Consider the following 22927-nt stretch of genomic DNA (forward strand, 5'->3'; position numbering starts at 1 on the left):
CGTTGTGCTCGGCACTATGTGTTTCTGGTTTTTGGGTGACGATGATCCACGCCGCTTCGGCGCTTCGGCTACTTCAACTTGCACTTCAACGTACTGCGTTCAAACGCGGCCGTTTGTGGTGCTCCATCGCGCGCTCGTTCTTCCGCGGCCATGCAGGGCCTGCTGGCGGGCGCGACGCCCGCGGGCGGCGCGCCTCCGGGTGGCCAGGCGGGCTCGCCTCGGCCGACGGGAGGGGGTGGGGTTCGGGTGACACCTGCGACTAAGCGCCTGCGGTCAGGGGTTATGAAAATTCGTGAAGCAACTGTGGATCAAGCGACAGCAGCGTTTTTAACGGAATGTTTAGCAGCCCAGGGCGGTTCAAATGTGATTGAGCCGACCCTCAGGCCGGAGGCTCTGCGGGATGCGTTGGGGCATTACCGCGCCCGGCGGCCGCCTATCTGAGAGGCCTCGGGGTGCGGGGGGGTGGTCGACACAACAGGGGGCGCGAGGGGGGCACAGTGGGCGCGCGACGGGCGGCCGGCGGGGCCGGCGGATCCAGCGGGATTCCAGTTTAGGGCTCGGAGTCCGAGTCGTCGTCCGAGTCCGAGGTAGTGACGTCAAGCCAGGCGCCCCCGGTCCCAGTGCTACCGGCCGGTCGCTCTGTGACCGGGTTGCCGTCGGCGTCGATGTACTTCATGAGTTTGGGGCCTTTCTGTGCCTTCCTACGAGTCAGGGTATCTGGCTTCAGCATATTAGTTATCACTTGTTTCATGTTATCGTCTGCGATCATGGGTTTGATTGATTCGAAATGTGTGGGAGCACGCTCCGTCTCTTCTTTGAGAAGTCTGACGTGTCCTCTGATGCCTTTGTTGTGCAGTGCGATACGGTGGTTGATGTTGGTGCGCTGGTTCTCGAGGCGTCGTTCTAGCTCCGCGACTCTCGTGTGGAGTTCCACTTCGCTCGAGCTCGCTTTCGATGGGGTTCTGGCAACGATCGTCTTGGCTTTGCCTTGTTTCTTCTCAGTTCCGCTATTGCTTGAAAAGAAATTTTCTCGTTTGAATGCATCCAGCTCGCCTACAGGTTGATGACGGGTTGCTTGGGCAATTATAATCACTACGCTAATTTCTATTCATCACTACGGCACAAGTATCTTCGGGCGTAACGCGCATGAAGTCTCGCAAGTTGCTGGCCTCCCCTCGTGGGAACGTTGCTTACGTCGACGATAGTCACGTAGTCTTCGAGTGTGGCAGCGGATTGGTGGTTTTTGATTTAGAGAACCCAGGAAGCATTGATACGATAGCAAACTCGTGTGAACATGGAGTCTCCGCCTTTACTGTAAATGCTTTCAAGGGAATCGTCGCGTTCGCCCCGCGAACGTCTCCTCCTCCTATACATGTTCTGAAACTTCCAGAAAATGAAATACTCTGTAGTCTTGTGGGGGGGGCACGCTTAGAGTATGAAAAGCTTGCACTGTCACGCAGAGCCGACTGCATCTGCGCCGTTTCAGGGATAACTGAGAACAGACTTTACGTATACAATGTCCGTGGCGCTAATATTATGGCAATGGCCGAGCTACCTGGCACAAACATAGCACCGTTTGCGAACGACTTTATCTCAATGAATCCGGGCAACTCACAAATGGTTTGTTCAGGTGGGAAACATGGAATTGCCTTCTGGAAGGTCAAAACTCTGGTAAATGACACAAAAATAAGCGTGATAAAAGCCGCTTCTATCGCTGTAGATGGATTACGTGAGAGTGAGCACGAGGCCGAGGAATCCGAAGACACGCGTAATCAGGGTGATGCCTCAAACACGGGTATTCATTCCACTGATAATAACTTCATTGCACATTCTTGGGGAACCGAGAATCAAGTCTTCGCCGCTAATTTGGTGGCGATGATTGCCGAATTCGATGCAATTGAAGGTGTGCTGCGTCGGAGGATTGTGGTTCAAGAATTAAGCTCCCTTGTGATTTCAACGCTCGTTGTGCTTACAGAGCACCTCGTTGTTGCTTGTAGTGATGGTTCGTGCCGCTGGTTACACACACACAAAATGGGCACGGTTGAGTTCACCTCTGGATTGGGCAGTACACATGGAGATACTACGGTATCAATTCCTGACAGCTCAAAGGCTATCCTTGCATGTTGTCCTTCACCTTCGTATAATAACATCCTGTTCGTAACGCGCGGTGGCAACACACACCTTCTTTCGATAGAATCTATATATGAGGGCGCAGCCCCCGAGCTTGCCACCTGTTTACTGGAGTCCCATTCCGACCCCGTAACTGGCATCTGCGAAACTAAGCTAGGGCCCTTCCACACGTCTCACACGGTCACTGCCAGCATCGATGGGACAATACGTCTGTGGGATACAACAATGATACAGCGTGGTAGATACCACTTCTGGAGCGAGGTTTCAACAGACTCCGCTCGCACCTCAGATGCGACAAGTGTCGGAGACACTGCCCATAACATGATTCCTATCACGGCAATAGCTTCCTCACCTCACCATCCCCTACTTGGCATAGGGCTCGCCCCCGGTACTATGTATTTCATGCACCTGGACTCCGTGGGAGGCGGTGATGTGTCCGACCCAATTGAAATTGTTCCTCTCACTAGTCTACAACTCTACAAGCACCCTGTCACTATTATCGCATTTCATCCTACTGAAATGATTGTCGCGGTCGCCAGTGGTCTAGAGGAGGGTACTTACATTATTGATGTGAATCCGAATTCAAAGCACGTGTTCAACGTCATCACATATGCAGTTCCATCAGGTGACACAGTTAGTCTGACTTGGCACGACAAACGATTGCTCATCTTTATGAGTAGCGGCTCTGTGGCTTACCTAGATATTCCTGATCTAGATAATGTAACCTCCAATTTGGATCCACTGGAGCCATCACAGACAATAATTTTGGATAACAAGCCTCTACAAACTACCCCTGTGAATGTAAACTCACAGGAAGTTTACCTCTATGCTGTTGTTCCAGGTCTTCCCCATGTTGTGGGATATGAGTTGAAATCAAAAGTTCTTGAGATTGTGTTTCAAAATCCAGAAAAACCGCATACTAAAGGCCTGCTCTGTCTTCATGTGTGTGATGATGGGACCAAGCTAGCGACTGGTGATGCAGATGGAACTTTAGTTGTCTGGCAATTCTGTGACGGTGCCGACGGCCGTAAGTTAGACATCGTCGCTGTATTTCCCAGAGTCCACGATGGTGCGATTATCTGTGTAAGGTTCATCCACTCTGGGAACGCAGTTTGCTCAGCTGGTCTCGATTCTGCGGTATTCGTGTTTTCCCTGACAGAAACGACTAGCATGAAATCTTGTGAGGTAGCCCGTCCAGCGAGCTCGTTTTCACCGCTTGTTGATCATGCCCGTCACTTGATCGAACGACCAGTACCATTGCAACGTCCAACCCATCGGCAGCTCTATTTGACTCGACAAGCAGAGGCGCATTCCCTCGATGCACAAGCTCAGAAGGCTGTCCGCTACAACATTATTGCAGACTTGCGCCACAGACTGAATGAGCTTCTCACAAAAAACGACCAGGCTCCTGATTTAGAAAAACTTGACCGTAGTGAGTTCGTTATTGATTGCAGGGGTCGGGACTGCATATTGGATGCCAATAAGAACAGGGTGGCCGAAATCCGTGACAAGCTTGACGCCGAGGACATGCAGCGTGATCAAGTTTCCTCAAACATCAAGAGGGACTGTTGGGACTCGATGGAGGTTCATGCGACAGAATGCCGTGCACTTTTAAGAGAGAAGATGGCCGCTGTCAATTTTCCTCTTTCAAATATTTCACAGGGTGCTGAGCGGCAGATGGAGTGTGTTTGTAACTTCAGAAAGCTTGAGCTGCGTGACATTGCGCTGAGAAACAACCTGGGCTTTGCCGCATGGCCAGGCCGCGCCGACATGGTACCACCCAGGATCACGTGGATTGTAAATGAAGGTCAACTGCGCGCGGGAACAGATATCTCACACGCTGGAGAGCCAGGTTGGTCTTCTGCCGCCACTACCAATGGAGAATCGGAGACAGATCATCAGGAATCTGGACGTGTTGGTGCGAATTCATTTGCCGAAGAGGAGGAGGAAGAAGGTGAATTGCACACACCTGATGTAGAGACCATTAATGCGGATTCGCTGTATACGCAAGTATATCCCCCTGCAATTGTCATCACGACCAACCAAAAGCGATCCCAAATATTGCTCATCAGCAAGTTGATTCGTGATACCCAGACAAAATTCAATTCTCAATTTTCAAAGCTCCATCAACTCAAACGAGACGAGCTGGAGAAGATTGAGGAAAAGAATCTACGAGTCTGCAGCATTCTTAACGAGCTGAATTCAGATGAGACTTATTTCAAACCGCAATTATCAAGGACGTGCGAGCTTCCAGAGACGATCTTAACAACAAGTGAAGATGAGATCAACGTAGAACCCTATGAAGGTGCCAAAACACACAAGACACGGCCTCTTCAGGGCGGAAATGACCTCTTCAGCGAGAATACAGTCAACAAATGGGATATGAGCAAGCGTGCTCTCGAAGATATGATGTATGGAACCTTGGATACCAAACGGGATGTGGACATTTTGAAGGTAGAGCTTCAGCCACCCGAATGGCTCGAGGGCCAGGATTCTGAGACTCTTACAGAAGAACAGCAAAGAGAGCTTCTTCAGTATGAGAATGCGCTTAAACTTCTGGAGGAGGAACGCGAAAAACACAGGAAAGCACTCGAACTAGAGCTCAAGAAGCTAAAAACAGAGATCCACGATATCGCCCGGACATTTGACGAAAAATTGAAGCTCTTGGTCGAAGAACGTGTTCGTGTAATGGGTGTGTCCGCGACCCAGGAGTTCTACATGCTTCGAATGAGTGTGAGTATTCTCGACAAAGAATGGGCTCTTCACATGGCAAGCACGCTAAAAAAGAAGGAGATTGCCTTAAGGGCCGCCTCTGAGAGCAAAGAGCTAGAGATCCTTTATTCCAAGGAGTCGGTCGATGGAGCGAGTCAGCGCGTGGACGCACTGCAAAATGAGGACCGCCAACTTGAGCGCAACTTTCGACGTGACCTACAGATGGAGCACACTGTTGACCAAGATATGATGCGTTCAATTTTGATATTTTACCGCTATCGAAATCCTCCTATGGAGATATTAGACGCAAGCCAGCCTACGACACCGGGCAAGAAGGCCCAGGCCCTTGCCTCGAGCTTAGAGGCAAATATCGCGGTTGGTCAATATGCTAGGCATGATCCATTTTTTCATACGACCAAGGATGATGCCGAAAAGAATGTTTATCCTTTACAAAATGATTTGGAGCACTGGGAACCAGACCTTCCCGATGGCCTAAAATTAGACGCGGCCCTGCTCAATAGCACGCGAGAGCTAAGGCAGCGCAAACTAAACAAAGAAGCTGAAATCACCCAGGCAGAAGCTAGTCTCCTAGAGCTAAAAAGGCAGCTTTCTGATATGATGAGACAAGGGAAAAGTCTTGAGAATGAAATCCAGGAGATCAACACACAGCAAATTAACTATGCTAGCATGCTGATGTTGGCAGAGCGGAACATCGACCTCCTTGTTCGTTTGAAGCAAGGCCAGGATGAAGTAGAACAGGAAGCCGTAGTCACGGATTACAGCGACGCTGTGCTCATTCCAGTTGGTATAGTCCACGGTGTCAACAATGAAATTAGACGTCTTGGTGCGGAACAGACCAAAGTGCTGATTAAAATTAAGCACTTTCGAAAATCGATCAACTACATGGATTGGGAGAACCAATACATGCAAGAGCAGGCGCATGACCTAGAGGAATACTATACTGACCTGCAGCTTCTGCATGTTACAAAGAATTTGCAGTCAATCATGAAAGGGGACCCCGGAAAACGCGAACGAGAGCACACAATGAAAGTGGAATCTCGAATAAAGATGATGGGAGTCGTGCATGACGAAAATTGTGCAAAATTCAAACACGCTAATGCAAAGCTGGCGCATCAGGTCCGAGACCGAGATGAAGAAAATGACCGTCTGAAGCAACAACTCAAGGAGCTAGAGGGCAGTGTAATTATTCGAGAATCAATATTGAAATCGCACGTAGAGAATCATGGCGGGGAACTCAACCCGGCCCAACAAGCAGCAAATAGCATGAAACGAATAATTTTGAGACGGCGCTTAATTGATTTGGTACGTATGTGAATCTCTCTTTGAGAGGCCTTGCTTTTAAGGTCCTGTCATAGGCACGCCTCCAGACTGAAGAGATCGATTTCCTGAGGCAAGAGTTAGATCGTCTACGTCAGCGAACTTTCCCTTCATTTGCTCATGCAACACGCACTCGGTACCGACAATCCCCTGATGTCAACTCAGGCTGATTGATATCCACGGGCTGGTATGATACTCACCCCTGTCTATCTACCTGCCTATCTGACACGCCGAGCTGCGACTTACGCGCCCATTACTGTTTGGTCGATTGGCGCGATCATCCTGGCCAGGAGTAGTTGCCCCAACCCCCCCACCCTCGTTCAGGTAGGGCTCTAAAACGCGGCGAATGTCGCCTCCAGAGTGCGAGTGTGATTAGGCACTGCCAAAGTGCGCTCGGCGATAGCACTGCCAAACCCGAACGAGGACTTTCAACTTAAAACAGCCATGTCGATACGGCGGTTCGAGACGGCCCACGGCCCTAGGGCACCACCGCGGTCGTCGTCTTTCGCTGCGAAGTTGGCCCCGGTGTCCTCGTGGGTCCCCGGGAGTACAGGGGGCTCCGCGGCGTCTCCGCGCCGGCCTCGGCCCAATCGCGGCCGAAGACGCGTCGATTCGACCCGAACGCGCGCGTTTCGCGGGGCGTTGGCGAGAACTGGCCTGCTTTGGCCGAGCAGCAGCTCCGTTCTTGCGCTAATTTGAGCTAAAATACCCGCTCTTACGCCGCGAAGAACAGGCGGACGCGCCGGGCTCGCCCGAACCCAAAGGGTCGTCGTCGTCGTCGCAGACCGCGGCCGCGCGGTTGCTCGCGGAGGCGGCCTCGGGTACCGCCGCCTGGCGTCGTACGCTAGCGCGGTGACCGCGCCAGGCCCTCCGACGGCCACCGTCCCGAGGCCCACGCACGGGTCCTCGTGCACGTTGGCGTCGTCCACGCACGCGCCCCCCCAGTGTCAATCTCCGGATTCGATGATGTTCCGGCTCTGATGTTCCGGTAGAAGTCTCCCGGGTGTTCCGGCTTCCGGCTCTCCCTGGCCCCTCGGTCGTGTTCCGGTCGTGTCCGGCGTGTTCCGGTGTTCCGGCTACTCGTCGGGCGGCCTCCTTACAACCTAATTTTCGGCTGGCCACGCGCGGGCCGCCTGCAGTTCGAGAGGCGCCCAATCGAGGAAAGGCCGGGGCGTCATGAACTCCTTGAAGAGCGCCTTGGAGTCGAACCCGAAGTGGTCCTCCAAGTCCAGGTTGGTATGCTGATGTGCATTTCCGTGACATCATTACTGACATTCCTCCATCCTCTTCTCTCAACAAAGCAACAAGGACGATAAGAGGAAGATGATCATGGAGGTTTCCCGAGCGGCGCGCTGCTGTCAGCAGGCGTTTTTGGTCGGCCAGATGCTGCTTTGTTTGTGGATCTTTCGCAACTGCCGACGGGTGTTCCGTAAGCGCTCTGGTGCCTGTGACACTTAGCACCACCCTTGCCGCCGCTCTGGAGAATCGTGGTAGCCAGGCAAGGCGACAACAGCCGAGGCAGTATATTCTGACTCTCTGAAGTACGTGGGTTATAAATGAAGGTCAACTGCGCGCGGGAACAGATAAAGGGCATGAGGAGGCTGCTGGGAGTGAGAGGGCTATGTATCGAAGATAGTTGAGTAGAAAATGAAACCGGCATAGGCCGCCACGCGGGTTCGCGGTGAACCGGGTCCTTTCGAGCCACCGGGCCGCGCAGACACGGGTCCGCGGTGGTCCTTTGAGTGGCCATGCTGCCTCTAGCCGCCCCGGTACACCATATTTTACCGGTAATTACCGTGGTATTATCGCCGGGGCGGCTCGCGGCTTTACAGGCCTCGGTAATACCGCGGTAATGACCGGTCATGCCAGCTTCGCGGCGCGTCGGGATGAAGCCGAGCCACCGTGGATGAGCCGCCGCACTGGGATGACGCCGAGCCGCGTGTCGTACTCGTGGCGCTTGGCGATGTTCGTTACTGTTCTCAGGCGGCATTCAATAGTTCGCACTGAGTGACGTCGGCACTCGGGCGGCCGGCGCTTCGTGCTGCCTTCGAGTGGTGCGTCGTATGCGAAGTGGAACAGCGCCGGCTGCGCCTTCCACGAGTTCTCGTACTTGACGTAGGCAATGCGTGCCAGTGCCTGGATCCACGTCGCCGTGGCTCAGCAGACCGCCGCGGCGCCCTGCCGCCGGCTAGGGCCCCGGAGCACGCGCGGAGATGAGGTACCGCAGCGTGCCGGGGCCACGCGTGTTTCCCCCTCCGCTGCGACCGCGTCGTTGTCGAGGCACGCCCAGACGCTCGTGCAGTCGCGTAGGTACTCGCCGGCGCCGCCGGCCAGGCGCGGGTCTGCGTGTCCGAGCCGTCGGCGCCACTCGCGCCATGGTCGACGTAGAAGTTAAAGCTCGCGCAGCATCCGGCTTCAATCAATGCTGCCAGTGCGCAAAACAACCGACGCCTAGGCCGGCCCATAGGAAATAAGAAAATATTATTTATTAATTAAATCCGGCCAGCGACGAGGGACGTGTACTAAACCTCCTGAAAATTTGCCGCGCGCGCGCGCGCGCGGGTCTAGTGCGGGTTGAAAGTCAACTTTTCGCGAAAAACGATCCTCACGCCCGAGTGTCTCAAAATGTACGACGCTACCGCACTCACAACGCCAGCCCCGGCGAAAGGACCCCACTTCCGAGCGGTTTACGCAAAGGGCAACCAAAAAAATGATGGCCAACAGCATGACGGAAACTCGCCCCGGCTGAATTCTAGTTAGTTAGTCGTTCAACATGAAGATTTTGTTGAACTTCAATAGTCAAGTTGAAGCTACAAATCCCTGGAACTTGAAGAAACCAGTACAACGTGCTCCTTGGCGCCCGCCGGTCGCAGCCGCAATGACACCGAAGCGCCACTGGCGCCGCCTTGTCCGAAATTCGGGCATTGTGGGCGATTTTGAGGAAAAAATTCTCCGATGACCGTCAAAATTTGTACTGCGCGCGCGGCCGCACGCGTCCGTAGGCGTACTAGGACGCCCAAAAAAACCTCGCCCCGCCCCCAAATCTAGTCTAGTTAGTCGTCATGCTGTCTACCCTAGTTAAAATAATTGCCCTTTGGTTTACGACCCCATAACTTCAACTTTTATGTTGAACTTGGCAACTGACCAAGCTGAACTTCAAGATACAAAACCCCCAGGCCTTTCGTTTCAAGGGTTGTTTTGCGCACTGAATGCTGCCGTCAAAATCGGCGCCGGAACATTCGTACAGAGGGATCTACAAACAAACTAGTAACGGGCCGACCAAAACACGTGCTGGTGAGCGACGAAACACTTTCAGGGCTGCCCTGGCAGCAGCACTTACTAATCAACGGGCCACGTGCATGGGTACCCATCGAGCACAACTTCGTCTTTTGCTCGAGGCGATGTGGCCGGTCGCGGGCGGACACTGAAGCTCGCGGCTAGGGTCGCGATCGACTCCCCTTGCAAACTCCGGTTAATTCAGGGCGCCCTGGCGCCTGGCCGGACGTGTCCCATGCCCCCCTGGGGCGGGGATGGCGCGGGGGCGCGCCCGCAGAAGGTCGTTCTGGCTGCCGTCGCCGGCCGCGGAGCTCATGACCATCGCGCACGCTAAATAAGCCTTGCAGCTCGAAATGCGCAAAATTTGGGCAAAGCGCGCCCAAGGCATGCTGGTGATCAGTCACCGGCGAGGTGCATGGCGTCGTCGCCCTACTACCTCGCGCACGGCCGCCGATGCGCCGCGAGCACGTCCGGTTCGACGGGAAATCCGCCGTGGAGCAACCGTCGCTCAAGTCATCGGCCGAGGAGAGGACGGTCGCCGAGCCGCCGCGCTCGTCGCCCTCCTCGTCGTGGTTGCCCTCGGGTTCGCGGCAGGTGGTTGGGCGTGCGCTTTTATGGCCGGTGCGCTGACCGTGGCGACGCCGTCGTCCTCGCGGCTCCTGTTGCGGCTGTCATCGGCTGTTCAGTGGTTGCGCGCGGCGCCAAGGCTCTGGCACTGCTGCGGCGCCGGCACGGGGCCGAAAGGCTCGCTTGAGTTAAGTTGATGGCTGTTTATCTGTTGGCTATGGACTTGGTTGATGAATCTATAAAACGCAGGCTGTTTCGGTATGTCCCTGCATGCAGGACGCATAAAGTTTGGAAATGGGTCTGTTCCAACCATCCAGCAGCACCTGTCACCCTTGGCCCTTAACTTAAGGTACCATGGATGCCTATTGTGCGCCCGGCTCTGGCTTCGTTCGCGGTCGTGTCCTGGAGCCTACTCGTCTTATTTAGTTGCGCGCCCCGTGAGAGCTTACTGGCGGGCTCGTCGGCGCGTCCCTATGGACGCGGGTGGTGGACTGGCACCGGCCCGTAGTGGCCCCCGCGGTGCTTTGGGTGTCCTGGGGCCAGCTAAGGATGGGTTCCTATAGGAATTGCTACTAGATAACTTAGCTTGTCTATTATTGCGCTACCAAAGCGCATTATTGCTATAGCCGCGATAAGGCAGTTTGGCAGCGACGCAGCTGTCTGGCTGCGTTTCGCATCGCTTCGCTGCGCGGCTTTGTTCTGCAACGCTTCTGGGGTCTCCGTGACCTTCGGGAACGGCGCGGTGCTGCAAATGCGTTGCAACGCGAGTAGCGCGGCGCTGTTTTTGCTGTGGGCCAATGTCGGAGCTGCGTTTTCCGATCGGTTTCGGCGACGCCGGCGGCCCTCGCCGGTGTCGGTGCCTTCTGTGGCCTTTGCAGAGCCGCCAGCGAGCGCGCCTTTTTGGCAGCCGCTGGCGGGCATCGATTCCGGCTCTTGTGGAGGCTGATTCCAACGCGCCTGCAACCGAGGTTGCATGGCTCGCAACCTTGCATTAGGCGGCGCGCGCCGTCTTCGAGTCGGTGGGAGAGGGCGCGGGCGGCGGACTTCCAGGTGCCAACTAACGCAGTGGGGCGGGAGACACGATCGGAGCAAAGAGACGCGGATCGGCCGGAGGAGACACGATCGTGTCTCCAGACTGCTGAGAGCAACAAATTAATATAAGTGGTATCCATGCGCGCAGTAATAGATGTGGTCTCCCACTCTCCATTCGACTGCCTCAGGATTCTGACCTTCGCACAGTCTTCGTCTGAACATGGGCATTGATACACTATGCTCTGGAAATCATATTTTGCGCGATATGCTATAACATGCAAAGTGCCGAAACCAAAATAAAATCCGATTACTCCTGGTCAAAAAGGTTGCACGGCCAGTGCAATGTTGAAGTTGCCTCTCTGCGTTTCCCCGGCCCGAACCGCGACCCGTGCCTGAAACACGTCGGAATCGATGCGATTAGACAACTTAGCGAGTCGTGGTTGACTCAGTATGATATATTCGACCGATTTTGCCGAGGGTCGAACGAAATTGAAGTTCACCGGACCACGCGCGCGCGCGGTCTACGTACAGTACTCAGTAGCAACGCGTCCAGCCTCAGAATAATAAATAATACTTCTATTGGGGGGCCCTACGCCTATGGTTGGTTTCGGCACTGTCCTGGGCAGGGCAACTCAGCCATTTGCGCCCACGCCGGCCCGGGGGGCTTGCAACGCGGATCACGACGACCCGGTTGAGCCAGCTGAGTTAGGACCTCTGCGGGGTATTGGTACCAGGAGCCCAGAAAGCTGGGGCCACTATGAATCAAAAATATCTAAAGTTAGGACCGTTGTGGGTGTTTTTGGCCTGGGTTAGGTAGGACCGTCCTGCATATATACGCCTTAGAATAGGACCATCCGATGTCGTGCACCTTGTGACTAAGGGGGGGGATAATCGCGGGTTTTTCTCTTTGATTATCAGTGAACTAGAACTAGAAGCCTACTAGTTAAGACGCCAAGAGGTAGGCGGTAGACTACCCTCAGACAGCATGTAGTACTAACTAACTACCCCTGAGTCGCGACCTGCTCAAAATGAGTGGTCAAAACAGCTGCAACATAGGGTCAACGAAGCCTGTGAACCACCCGTTCTGGCCAATCGGCAGCTGGAGGGCTGCTCGGCCACGACCTTCACTAGGTCGAAATTTATGATTGAGCGTCAAAACCACTAGTTTGCTCGAGTTCGAGATCCAAACTGGCCGATAGAGCCAAAACAAGCATATTTCCGGTGGAATCGAGTGGTCTCCAGCGGCTCCAGGGGTACTACCCCCACTACCACTACCACTACCTAACCCCATTCTCAGAGCACTCATCTCAGATCATCATGACATTAGTTATCGTATTTTGTGCATGCCTCTTGTAAGACGCCCTCTCTCCGTCGCATCGGTCGCATCCGTCGCCGTAAGCGTCCGCCAAATTTGACGCCTGCAGTGTACGCTCGCTGATGGATCCCGCGATCCCGCCTGTGGACACCATCGGCTACGTCATTTTGGCGGGGACGGCTGGCTCAAGACTCTTCCCATTGTCGGAGGACCTTCCGAAGGTACTACTCTCCGTGGCGAACCGGCCTATACTATGGTACATCCTGACGGCTTTGCGACGCCTTGGTTCGTGTCGGGTTGTGGTCGTAACGACGGGGCGCTTCGAAACGCAAGTCAAGGAAGTGTGCTGCGAGTTGGTGCAACGCGCCAGGACTGGAAGTGAGGTGAGTGACGAGACCAAGGGCGAATGCATGGCGTCTCCGAGTCGTCACTTGCAGCTCGTGGTAGATGTTTTGGTCGTAGATGAGATGCTGGGAAGTGGAGGGGCTTTGAAGGAAGCGCTGTGGCGGGATGCGACACTCTCGGGGTGCCGAGAGGTGTGTGTTCTTGCTGGGGATTGCTTGGTAGGCGCGGCAGCACTCCAACGCCTTCGAGCTGCTCACCATCGTGCATGCGTAGACTGCAGTCTATTGCTTTGCGGACGGAAAGTCTCACTCACGCTCAAGGATGTGAACGATGCGGAGCTGCTACTGCTAGATTCAGAGGGGCATATTGCAGCAAAGGTCAGTAAGCTTGAGCTCGACGATGATGCTGGAGGTGAAGGAGACGCTGAGGCGTCCCTACACCTGCCTCGGGCGTTGTTCGTGCGTACTCCTTTGCTTGACTGTCGTAGCGATCTCGTGGATGCACATGCCTACTACTTTGATGGCTTGGCATTGCGCGCAGCTCTCGCAGCACCAGAACTTGCGCACGCGACTTCTCTTGGAGCAGATATTGTCCCGTACCTTGCTGCACGCTACTTTCAAGGCATGCAACTACCTCCCTGCCGCCCTGCTCCTGCATCGTGCGCGACCTGCACTGCCATAATGGCCAATACTGAAAAAATTACGTTGCCACAGGCCGCACGAGGCGCGGCTGCATGCATTGCTGATGACTGGGATCTTGGAGCCTCAGATGATGATGACAGCGACGACCCCCTTGGTTCACACTTTGCCACGAGAGTTCGCACCATTCCCACGTACGTAGCTGTCTGTCGGCATGTAGTCGCGCACGCGGCAGCGTCTACACGCACCCAAGATATGATGTGTTGCCAAAAAGTGTCACTCGCTAGGCGTGCGATTTTACTCGGGCGCAAAGATATGTGTATGGGCACACTAAGTTGCCGTGACAGTACGCTCGTTGGCGATGGTACTGTTCTTGGAGAGAAGGTTCAGCTGAAGCACAGCACCGTGGGCACGAATGTGCGAATTGGTGCTCGCTGCAAGATTAACAACTCCATCCTTCTCGAACGCGTCGTTCTCGGTGATCACTGCGTTGTTCAAAATTCGATCATAAGCGCAGATGCCACGCTGCACGAAAGGTGCAACCTCAACGAATGTCAAGTTGCTGCTGGCGCCATCGTCCCAGTTAATACTGTGGCTAGGCCGGAGGTCTTTTTGGCAGTAGACACCTCTGCCCCAGGCCCCAAATTACGTGTTAATAACGCGTTATAAGCGCCATAATAATAATAACCTGGCCGAGGAACCCGCGTAATTTACGTAAATATCGCGGTCCATTTTTTTTTTACTCAACTTTTTTTTTCTAGTCTAAATCGACGCCGCTTGCATCTCGGACCCCCGGCGAAAACAAAAAAATAACATAAAAAAAAGCTCCGCGTAAATAACGCGTAAATGACGCGTAAATAACGCCGTGGCGACGCTCACGTTAATAACGCCGTCGCGTACCTCTAATGGTGGTTCAAATTAGACCCCCATGGTGGTTCTGTCTAGGTCGACCCGCGCGCGCGCGGGTCGACGGAAGACCTCTATGACATACTACGGCCGGCGGCCCGACATAATAATTAATTACTTCTATGGGCGCGGCTGGCCCTGTGGTTGTTTTTGTCCTTGCCAGTGATAACAGTTACTGGCCTTTGCTACATGTAGTATAAATTCCCAAATCTTAAAAACATGTCACTTTTCCACGCTCGCGAATGGTGGTCAGCGAAGCTCGGTTGCGCTGAGTCCTTTAGTGACGGATCATTAGCGGTCGGAATGATTGATTCAAAACAAGCTGGGTCTTCAAAAGTGATAATTGGGTCCTTGCAAGGTCGCCTGAGAATCTTCGAACCTAGTCGATACAGGAACGAAATCGCGACTGCTCTCCTCCTGGAATGTCAACTAGAAGCCCCAATATTACAAGTTGAGTTGGGAAGATTGATTGCACGGAAGGAAACAAATGGTATCGGTATTTCAGTTCTACATCCACACAAGGTCGCTGTATACGCAGTTGAAGCTCGTATTGTCATGCTAGACTCCCTGGAAAACGAAATTCCCAGCGCGGCAGGAGATGACAGCAGTACAACTCATCACGAGTTGCTTCTACAATACAGTCACCGATTTGACCAAGCGATACCACCATTTATTGCTTTCTCGGTGTGCATTGGTCCATTTGGTGGTGCTCGTGGTCATGATCTCATTCTGGTGCAAAGTATAGACGGGCGCATACTGATATATGAATACGATGTCGGTTCAGTCTACACGCCTCATCTCATAAGATTTACAAGGCGTTACCTTAGGCTGAAGCATTTTCGAGAAGACTGCAGGACTGTCTTCTGCCTGGTCCTTTGATTTATGCTGCTCAAGTTGACGCATTCATAACATCCACTTCGTCCTTACACATCAAGTGCTACAAATACCAGGTCTTCACTTTCTTCTTCTCGGGATCTCCTTTGAGAGCACGTTGCACAGATACTCGCAGCCTCGACCGATGTCATTTCAACAACAAATAGCTCTATGGAGCCGGAGAACCCAAGGGGTGCGGCGACAGTTGCCATCGGATCAGAGGAGCTTCCTGGAACTACTGAAAATTCAATGGTTGGAAACGGCATTACGTCGAGGAGGATACTCACTGCAGACTGGAGCTTGAATGTGGGTGAGCAAGTGCACGCTCTAGAAACAGCCCGATTCACTCCCTCGGTCCCTCTCCTCCATTGTAATGCGCAGAGTTTGAGCCGCAATATCAGAGGACCCATTGCTTTTAGGTGATGTACTGGCGCTTGGTGAACGGACATTGTTTATTTTGTCAGCAACTGGTGTTCTAAAGGCGACGAAAATGCTTGATTTTAGACCTATGTCGATGTGTGTTTACTCCCGCACGCAACGGTCGATTCAAAGTGGCAGCACAACTTCATCGGTCAGTAAAGCCCCGCTTCAGAGAAGCTGGCTAATATGTTCTCCACCAGGCCAACATTCTTACTGACGAAGATCATGATGGATTTATCGTCAGCACTGATGATGCCAGGCTTCTAGTATTTGCCGGACCGTTGAACTTGATATGGGCAGCACGTGGTGCGCACGGAGAAAAATGCAGGCCTCTTTCAATATCTACGATGGATGTTGAGTCCAGCGCAATGCTGCCGCTGCATTTGTGCATTCCTAGTTTTACCAGGTTCCCGGGGCGAAGGGTGCTGTGGCGGGCATGATCGTGGCACACACCAGCGGACATGATCTGGCAATTTGTCTGTGAGTCGTGAGCTTCGAGGATATGACGCGTAGGTCTTAGATGAATCAAGTCGTCTTACACTCCAGTACGTCCTATGGAATATTTTCGCAAGAGAAATACATGGTAGGTACCTCGGTACAGAACCTTCAGTCGAAACTGATGGACTTAAGCCCGGTGTTGATGGAGAGGCCAGGGCTGCAGTACAAGGACATGAATATGATACGATGCTGCGAGAACTTCGTATGCTACGATCGGGGATATCTTCCCAAGCTAGAACACCAGTTGATTCAATCAATGCGAGTGTCATCTTGCGTGTGCAGCCACCACGTCTCCTGGATGCAGGAGCAGCGTGTTCTGATTTAGACGACAATATGTCCAGAGAACAGCAAGGCGAATGTGGGTTTTCCGGGGTGGGCAGGCTCTACACAACTCGTGGTGGGTAGAAGTTCTCCGCGACAAGTACATCTTAGTTCATTGGGACGCTCAGGTGATATCCCTAGGAGTAGCTGCGATCTACCATGCAGTGTTACAGCAAGAATTTTTGTTTCCTATTCAGGTACTGGCAGCTTGGATGATGTGATGATTACTATAGCTGCACCCGCTTGGACAAGTAATGTCACGCCAAACGTAATAGTCCCAAGGTTGCACGGCAAGGCAAATACGCCAATAACCGTGCAGTGCACCCTGATTGCTCGGCCTTCGATTCCACCTTCCGAACTTTGCGCCAAGGTATCTGCGATCTTTATTAAGAACGATATCCCACGCTGCTCATCAATGGAGTTTCGACTTCCTATGTCTCTCGCATGTAGACTGATCCTACCTCCGAAACGCGAGGCCACGTATAAGCTAACAATTCAAACTGATAGAGAGCCAGTGAGTAACCGCACTCTTGCGATATGTTTATATCAAATGTTGATCAGGTCTTATTGAGCTCCGTCTTTAGTGACATGTTCCTATGTGAGAGCGGCACTGAGAGTACAGATCTTGTGTCGTCTAACGCCGTTTCTTTTGCTTATTTGTTCCACGTGCAAGAAGAATTGGACGTTACTGAGAGTGAATGCAGCACAACCGACCCTCGGGTTCCAAACAAGGCCATAGCCACGATTTTACTATCGAGGAATTCGGGTCGCTACCGTGTACAGTCCACCTCCATGTCAGCCCTGTGGCTTGTTTTGGACGAGCTTGCTGCTCGTCTAAAATCGCGGTGGGCTCACAGTGGTGGAATAAAGATGGCTTACACTGAACAACTTCCTCTGTCGGACTTCTATGCCACTTTGGACAGACACCATAATTCGCGTAGCGCTGTCCGTCGCGCTGAAGCAATGCTAAATGACTCCGCCCAGCAATATAGAATTATCCAGAAGAGACTTCTAATTCGCTTCAAAGACAGTCGCCCGGCAAATCTCGATAAATTAGATTTAATATTATGGCAAACACACTCGAATCTCCTTTATTTGGCTTCGTGTGTAGAGGTTGCTCATGATGCTCGTGATCATGCAGGGCACATTCTGGCATGTGGAACGCAGTTGCTGCTCTTGTTAATGCGAATGCGTTTCACTCTATCCCTGGCAGATTTTGATGTTCTTCGCAGCCATTTGAGTCCGGCGGTGATGGAATGTAACCACGGATCAGTAGACGATTCGTTATCGGGCTGGGAAGAGACTACAGATGCTTCCCTGACATATCTCCTTAAAACTTCCCTGTTGAAGTCCTACCCTGTGTGTGGTCGGCGCAATGACCATGAGCCAGAGCCTATTCCAAAGACAAACATACCTCCAGTGCCACTGGCGTTTCCTGTGACGACAGATAGACTAAAGAGGCATGTTGCCATGGTCTGTGACCGACTTGCGCATGGTCTAACTTTCACGAGCAATCGTGGGGCGCCCCAGGGACGCGCCTCAGCATCAGTCAGGTAGTAGATCGTGCCACTATTTCCAGTCATCAAGCCAAGCACCAGGCTGTAGCTTCCCCCGCGCTGCAAAAGCGCGAAGGGAGCAAGGGTGCAAAACCCAAGCCCCCACCCCTGACCGACAAGCGCTCATTCTCGAGTATAAAGCGCCACTACCGGGGGGGGCTTGTAGAGGGCCGTGGGGTGGGCTTCCCAGTCCCCACCGGCCCCACCGCCTAGGGCACTAGGGTATTAAAGGAAAGCGTCGTGACGCACTCACTTAGCTCATCCGGGGACGCCGGTCCCCCCTCACAAACGCTAATCTAGGACAGCTCGCGTCGGCGAAACGGCGCCACGGGGCCCGCGAGCCCCCCCCCCAAAGAGCAAAAGCAACAGCAGCATTGAAATTTAAAACAACATGACGACAACGTGAACACATGAGGTGAAGCCACTGCGACCTTTTACGCGTGCGCGAGCGGCAGCCCGCAGCCGTCATGCTCCGGAGATATATGAGTATCCTCGAGAGGTATCCTTCGCGTTTTGAGGTGCGTCGGTACGCGATGCGCGACTTCGGGTCGATAGACGGGCTCGGTACGGATCTGCGGAAGGACCCCGCAATAAATGAAACGCGCTCTTCAGCGACTTTGAAGGTAGCCTCGCTAGGGACGATTTTAGTGCTGCTGTCGATGGTTTCAATATCGCGCGAAACAGTCTTTGAGTTTCTATCCCTAGCGACCTCGGCGCGGTACACGGGTATGCCAACAATGGAGCCGCTATTTATGCCAGACGCACCAGAACACCCTTCAATGCCTCCTACGTATTTCCCGACGTATTTCCCGACGACCGCGACGCACAATCCGACGCCGCGCCCTACACCCCGCCCGACCCTGCATCCTGTCCACCACCCGACGCTTGCACCGACCCACAACACCGATTGGGCTAACGCTGGAGCGAACGCCGGCAAGGGGGAGCAACCGATGGTAGCGCTCGACTTTGAAACCTCGAACGCTCAATACCCAACACCTACGTCCATGGCGTACCTCCCGAACTGGCCATACATGATGGAACCTTTCCGTGAAGTGACCCTCACTCCGAAGCACGGCGTCGAATCTGACGCCGAGTACCGCTGGACGGTGATGATCGCTACATCGAAAACAAATGATGCGTTTGGCGACGACGACTTTAGCGAGGTCATTGTGCGAGACCATGCGTCTGCCAATTACTCTTTCACGCCCACCAAAGCAGGAAAATTTTATAATATTAAGCTAGTTGAGCGGTCCTCGGATGTCGGTATAGACGGGCGAGAGACAGCACGTGAGACAAAACGGATTGCGGAGGGCGCTGTCATCTGTAAATATGTGCGACGCGAGCTCCGCAAACTGACTCTGGAGGATCGCACTCTCTATTTTGACGCCCTGCAGAAAATATATTCCCTCGAATTGTGGGAAGGCCAAACGAGCTACGGCGAGAATTTTCGGAATGGGGCATACTTTACCAAGAAGCATCTCGCTGCCATGTCGATTGAAGGTTGCACCCCCTGGCACACGGGCACTGTGTTCCTCACAGCCCACTCAGCCATGACACGTGAGTTTGAAATGGCGCTGCAGTCAATACATCCGTCGTTGGCTGCGCCTTACTGGGAGTACACGCTGGACTCGAAGCTCTACGGCGACGCGTGGACGCGTTTCTCACCGGTCTTCTCCGACGACTTCTTTGGCGTGTTTCCGGTGGAAGCCCCGTTCACGGTTTCTACTGGAGGTGTACCTGATGTTCCACTTACGACCGAATCATGGGACTCGCCTGAACACTCACCGTGGGGATACCTCATGGACAATTTTGCGTCAGATGAGACGGCCTACGTGACACGTGCCGCATCCATGTGTGGACTTCCGACCACCGCACCTTTACCGACCTGTGCAAAGCTTCGCCTTATGGCAGATCAGACGTCTTCATCAGCATTTCGCTCGTTCGTTGAAACTTACTACCACGCTGAGATCCACCCTCTCGTTGGCGGAGCTTGGGACTGTAAATTTGGTGAAGCAAAAACGCTTATTGATCAGTTCCCATCTCTCGCGCCTTACGTAGAAGACATCTTAACGGATCTAGGTGTACTCATGCGTTACGCCTACAGTGTACAAAAGAACTTCTCGAACGGTGTACTGATACCAGGCATGGCAGGATGGTCCAAACAGTGGGGCGACGTTCGCTGCCCACAGGACTGTTCGTCACCCCACAGCGGTTCGCAACCCAACGTCACATCTGCCATCGACATTGACGACAATGCGCCAACGAGTCTCGAGGATGATGATTCCTCACGCCGGCGACTGAAAAAGTCGGACGACGACGACGACGATGACGACGACGCTAATGACGTTTTCTTTGATGACTCGCCATCGTCCTCCCATGACCCAGACATCTGCACGTGCACGATAGATCGGGTACGTATACCGCTCGAGGAAGGCAAGGAGATGACTATAGAGTTTGCCTTCCACACTTTGGCGGACATCGAACTTCTCGACAAGCTTGCTGCGGCCACAGGCACAGCGGCGGCTAGCATCACAAACTACGATGACGACTGGCCACGAGAGTATGGGGACACGGTGTCGGGATGGGGAAATTACACGGAATATGAGACCGTTAAGCTCTTCAAAGGTCTTGGTCAACGTGATACCGCAGAGCTTGTGATGTGGTTCGTCAAGCTTATGGCGTACTTTCCTAAAGTTGGTCCTATGACCGCCATTTTGGGGTCACCCGCAGATCCGATATTCTGGGCTGCCCACGAGTCGTGGGAGCGCATGTGGCACTATCTTCGTCTTGTTAATCGCAACTCACCACTTGGTCACAATGCGACCGATTTCTGGTCGACCTGGCGACAGGAATACATGAACAATCCGGGCGTGACGTGCTCGTGGTCTTCCCAAGCGTATTCCATGCTCCCATTTTGGAATCTCATGGATTATGAGACCACGTGGGACATCGAGCGCAATTACTGGGGGTCCTATCATGCCTCTGAGTATCAATATTATACGAATGCCGATCTTAATCGCATGTTCTCTCCGACAAACCCCGAATTGCCCTTTCTCTATGACGAATTCGCGTGGAACCATTGCGATGAGTGGGATTCCAATGGCGCCTCGACCAAGAACACAGCCAATAACGTGACCAAGAATCTGGGCGTCGATGATGACGACAACACCGTTCCTACTCGCTCTGAGATGGATGACCGCACCAACGACGATGATGCCGGTCTTGGGAAAAGTTCAGGGCCGCCTGCCCTCGACGACAGCGACGATGACGATGACGACGATGTCGCTACCATTCTCCCTGACGCACTCTCACCCTCGCGCAAGCTCCAGCGGGATCATGCGCATCGCCACGGTATGGGAGGCTTCGTCGGCGAGGTCAACAATAGTACCCTTGGTTTCCGCGAGCACTTCCGCGCGAATCTCCGGAAGTCTCTTTACGAGCACCTTGGCAAGCAGTACCATGAGACAAAGCGCCATGCCGAAAAGCTCCACACGAACATGGATGGTACGGGTCAGCTCGATCAACTCCGCCAATGGCTCTATCAAGATCCAAACATACACGAAAAAGTAGATTTCTCCGATGGTACATACAAGCAAACAAAGATCGGAGTTGAAGGATTGAAAGGAGGCCTCGTGGGCGCAGAAGCCCGCACACTACCCGAGATATAGCCGCAAATTGGAACCACAATCCAAAATAGGAAGCAGATTTTGTCGCTACCAAAGTGAGTCAGATGCTACGACGGCACATAGCCCTTAAAATAAGCCCCCCTCAGATTCCAGAGCCCAGGGAGGGGCCAAAGGGGCCATGGCAGGGGAATCAGGCGCATCTCGCCGTGATAAAGCGGCGAATGTCGCCCGGAGAACGCGAGTGTGATAAAGCAAAATCAAAGTGTGTGCTCGTCGGTAGGCGTTGCCACGTGATAGTCACGGTTGATCTGTTTGGCAGGGCGGTGGCTGCGCCATCCAAGCGCGGCCCGTCGGCCTTCATTCTGGCATTACCTAACTAATCTGAGCTCAGCCCCCCCCTCAAGGGAGGAGTTTACCTTAGGAGCGAAAACGCCCTTAAAACTTCTGAACTGAACAATAGCTACGGCCAGCTCACGTCGGACGGCTACGACGTGGACCTCAATCGCCTCGCACGACATGGAGTGATTTTTTGGGAACGTCACTAAAGCTGGATATATATCCACCGTCGCTCGCTGTAGGTAATATAGGGACATACTAGAGGTACAAGCCAGGTGCACTGCCAACTTCAAGCTAAGCCAATCAAGTTACCTTAGTCCATTATCCCGCCACAACGCCCCCAAACTTGATTCTAGGGTGACTCCTAGATCAGCCCGGCCAACCCAGCCAAGTAGCAGGAGCGGTCCCCGGACGCCGGTTCCTGGCGGATTGAGCGTCACGATTAAGCTGGGAGCCCTGGCGCGTCCAACTCGCGCGAAGCGCGTGTTCGCGCGTCGTGGTGGGCGTCTGGGAGCCGTCGGTTTCGCGGGCCGCGAACGCCTCTCGGGTCGAAACGTTGGTTCTTGGCAGTTCCAGATGCCTGGAACGCGTTCCGGGCGTCCTAGCCGATGGAAGAAGAGGTGAGGGCGGCACCGCTGTCGGTCGACCGCGTTCCTCGTCGCTGCCTTGACGTCGGCTCGCTCGTTCTCGATTACGACGTTGTGGTTCGACCGAGTGAAACCCGTCGCGCAAGGCCGAGTCGGCGACACCGACGCTTTCCGAGGCGTTGACGGAGGGTCTCGGCTGGATCTGCGCGCAAACCGTGAGTTCCGGTCGCGTCTGCCGGCATAGGGCGGTGCACTCGTCGACTCAGCGCGCGAGAGCCCTGATTTCGCAGATAGCCGCGCTCCTCGGTTCGCGCGGCGACGTCAATCAGCTCAGAGACGCGACAGAAACAGCCACGGACAGACTGGTGCACCTGCAGAGGCGCCGCACGTCATGCACGCCGGCGCCGCCGCTGGGCCCGGAGAGCGTCTCGGTGCAAGGCCGTGCTTGCCG

General features: G+C 53.8%; 2 protein-coding genes across 2 annotated transcripts; both read left to right on the top strand.

The window, feature by feature from the left end:
- Positions 1 to 12476: 12476 nt before the first annotated feature.
- Positions 12477 to 18081, top strand: AURANDRAFT_72275 (hypothetical protein; the record flags this gene model as incomplete). Its single annotated transcript, XM_009041807.1, has 10 exons — positions 12477 to 13670; positions 13701 to 13935; positions 14455 to 15129; positions 15259 to 15442; positions 15552 to 15703; positions 15753 to 15818; positions 16066 to 16097; positions 16140 to 16447; positions 16500 to 16885; positions 16933 to 18081. 10 exons carry the CDS (start codon positions 12493 to 12495, stop codon positions 17926 to 17928), a joined length of 4212 nt encoding a protein of 1403 aa, XP_009040055.1.
- Positions 18082 to 19036: 955 nt separating this feature from the next.
- Positions 19037 to 21595, top strand: AURANDRAFT_66567 (hypothetical protein; the record flags this gene model as incomplete). Its single annotated transcript, XM_009041808.1, has 1 exon — positions 19037 to 21595. The coding sequence occupies one exon, from the start codon at positions 19037 to 19039 to the stop codon at positions 21593 to 21595; it is 2559 nt and encodes an 852-aa protein (XP_009040056.1).
- Positions 21596 to 22927: the final 1332 nt, after the last annotated feature.

Source organism: Aureococcus anophagefferens (assembly GCF_000186865.1).
Source record: "Aureococcus anophagefferens unplaced genomic scaffold AURANscaffold_24, whole genome shotgun sequence".
NCBI lineage: Eukaryota > Pelagophyceae > Pelagomonadales > Pelagomonadaceae > Aureococcus > Aureococcus anophagefferens.